Source organism: Syzygium oleosum, unplaced genomic scaffold (assembly GCF_021117445.2).
Source record: "Syzygium oleosum isolate NSW1041296 unplaced genomic scaffold, Sole_v2.1 Sole_v2.02, whole genome shotgun sequence".
Taxonomy (NCBI): domain Eukaryota; kingdom Viridiplantae; phylum Streptophyta; class Magnoliopsida; order Myrtales; family Myrtaceae; genus Syzygium; species Syzygium oleosum.
In genome coordinates, this window is record NW_026607486.1 from 12434406 (window position 1) to 12436164 (window position 1759).

Here is a 1759-nt window from a genome sequence, read left to right on the forward strand (position 1 = left end):
AAGATGGCTTCAAACACAGAGGAACCATGACCTTTTTGGCGATGTCAAATGCGAGCATCTCGAATGACAATCCTAATTGGCTCTACGACATTTCCTCTAACATGGACATTTTGGATATCTCAAGCAACATGCTCAGAGGCGAAGTTCCCCAGGATATCGGAGACAAGATGCCACAATTTATTAACTTTGAGACTTTCTGGTAATAATCTTAGCGGTGGCATTCCAAGTTCTGTGTAAGTTGAATAAGCTGTTTGAAATCGTTCTCTCAAATAACCAACTGCCTGGGAGACTGCCTCGATGTTGGGGAGCATCGCAAAGATTGAAAACTTTTTTATTTGGGCATAACAAGTAAAATTGTCAGATTCCGAAATCTTTGTGCCATCTTCAGCAATTACGCTTTCTTAGCCTACATAGGAATGGCTTCAGTGGAGAAATCCCAAACTGTTCGTCAAATCTACAACAGATGCTCATCCTTGATCTCGGCGACAATGAATTCACGGGTAGGTTACCTCCATTTGGGAAACATTCTCGATCATTGGGACTGATCAGTTTAGAGGAAAATCACTTCGTTGGAGGCATTCCTCCACAACTTTGCCGACTTAGCTATCTCCATTTCTTGAGCCTAGCACAAAATGAGGTTTCAAAACCCATTCCCAATTGTTTTGATGGCTTCTTGTCTATGGTTGATAATGCGCGTCATCATGAGAATTTGCCGGTGGTTATCGGTCTCAATGTCCTGGTTGACACAAAGGGAACCAGCCAAATATATGGAAATGCGCTTTCATACTTCTTCTCAATCGATCTTTCAGCAAACATGTTGGATGGGCAAATGCCAGAAGAGTTTATTAGGCTCGTCGAACTTCAAAATCTCAACCTCTCTCAGAATAATTTGAGTGGACACATCCCCTCAAACATTGGTGACTTGAAAAACTTGGAATCTCTTGATCTATCTAGAAACAAACTGTCAGGTACCATCCCCCCAGGCACATCCAACATAGACTTCCTTAGTTATCTGAATCTGTCCTTCAACAGACTCTCTGGCTCTATTCCGTCAAGCAACCATCTGTGCACCGTGGACGATGAATCTGTTTATCACGGCAACGACGGACTCCGTGGAGCTCCTCTTTCCAAGATTTGTCCTGGAGATGAGCCATCCGGTACTGACGGTGATAATTCGAGTGGAGATAAGCCTAGCGAAGGTAATTTGGACATCCACAATTGGTTCTATGCAGGATTGGGACCAGGTTTAACAGTGGGATTTATGGGATTCTGTAGCATCTTGCACTTCAAGCAATCTTAGAGGGTCTCTTACTTTCGAGCGATGGATAAGGCCATGGAGATATTCACAATGACAATGATGATCGCCAAGCTTTGGCTCAAGAGAACATTTGTACAACGCGAATAGAAGCTTGTTCAGAAGGTAAAACTGGCCCCTTTTTTGCTAACCAATTGCTTGCATCTTATCTGGGTTGAAGCCATTATTGATTATATTTGGTATCTATAACAGAAAAATTCGAGAGCTGGAGAAACTTGCCCAACTTTGAAGAAGTGCTTTGTGTTATCAGATGGATATACAGAGTGTGTTTTTAGTGTTCAACTGATCTTTTTCCTCTCGTCTTTGTTTAGTATGTGAAAGGATGATTATGTTGAGGACTACTATGGAAGATACATTCTCCTTTTGTTTGATGAACTCCATTTGAAATCCACATAATATAAGGTTCGGCAGTGTATTAAGTGCAATACACATATAATGCACTGT

At 41.7% G+C, this 1759-nt stretch overlaps 1 protein-coding gene across 1 annotated transcript; it reads left to right on the plus strand.

Moving 5' to 3' along the window:
* The first annotated feature begins 463 nt into the window (after positions 1-463).
* LOC130137305 (receptor-like protein EIX2) lies at positions 464-1300 on the plus strand. Its single transcript, XM_056308088.1, has one exon. The coding sequence runs from the start codon at positions 464-466 to the stop codon at positions 1298-1300; it is 837 nt and encodes a 278-aa protein (XP_056164063.1).
* Positions 1301-1759: the final 459 nt, after the last annotated feature.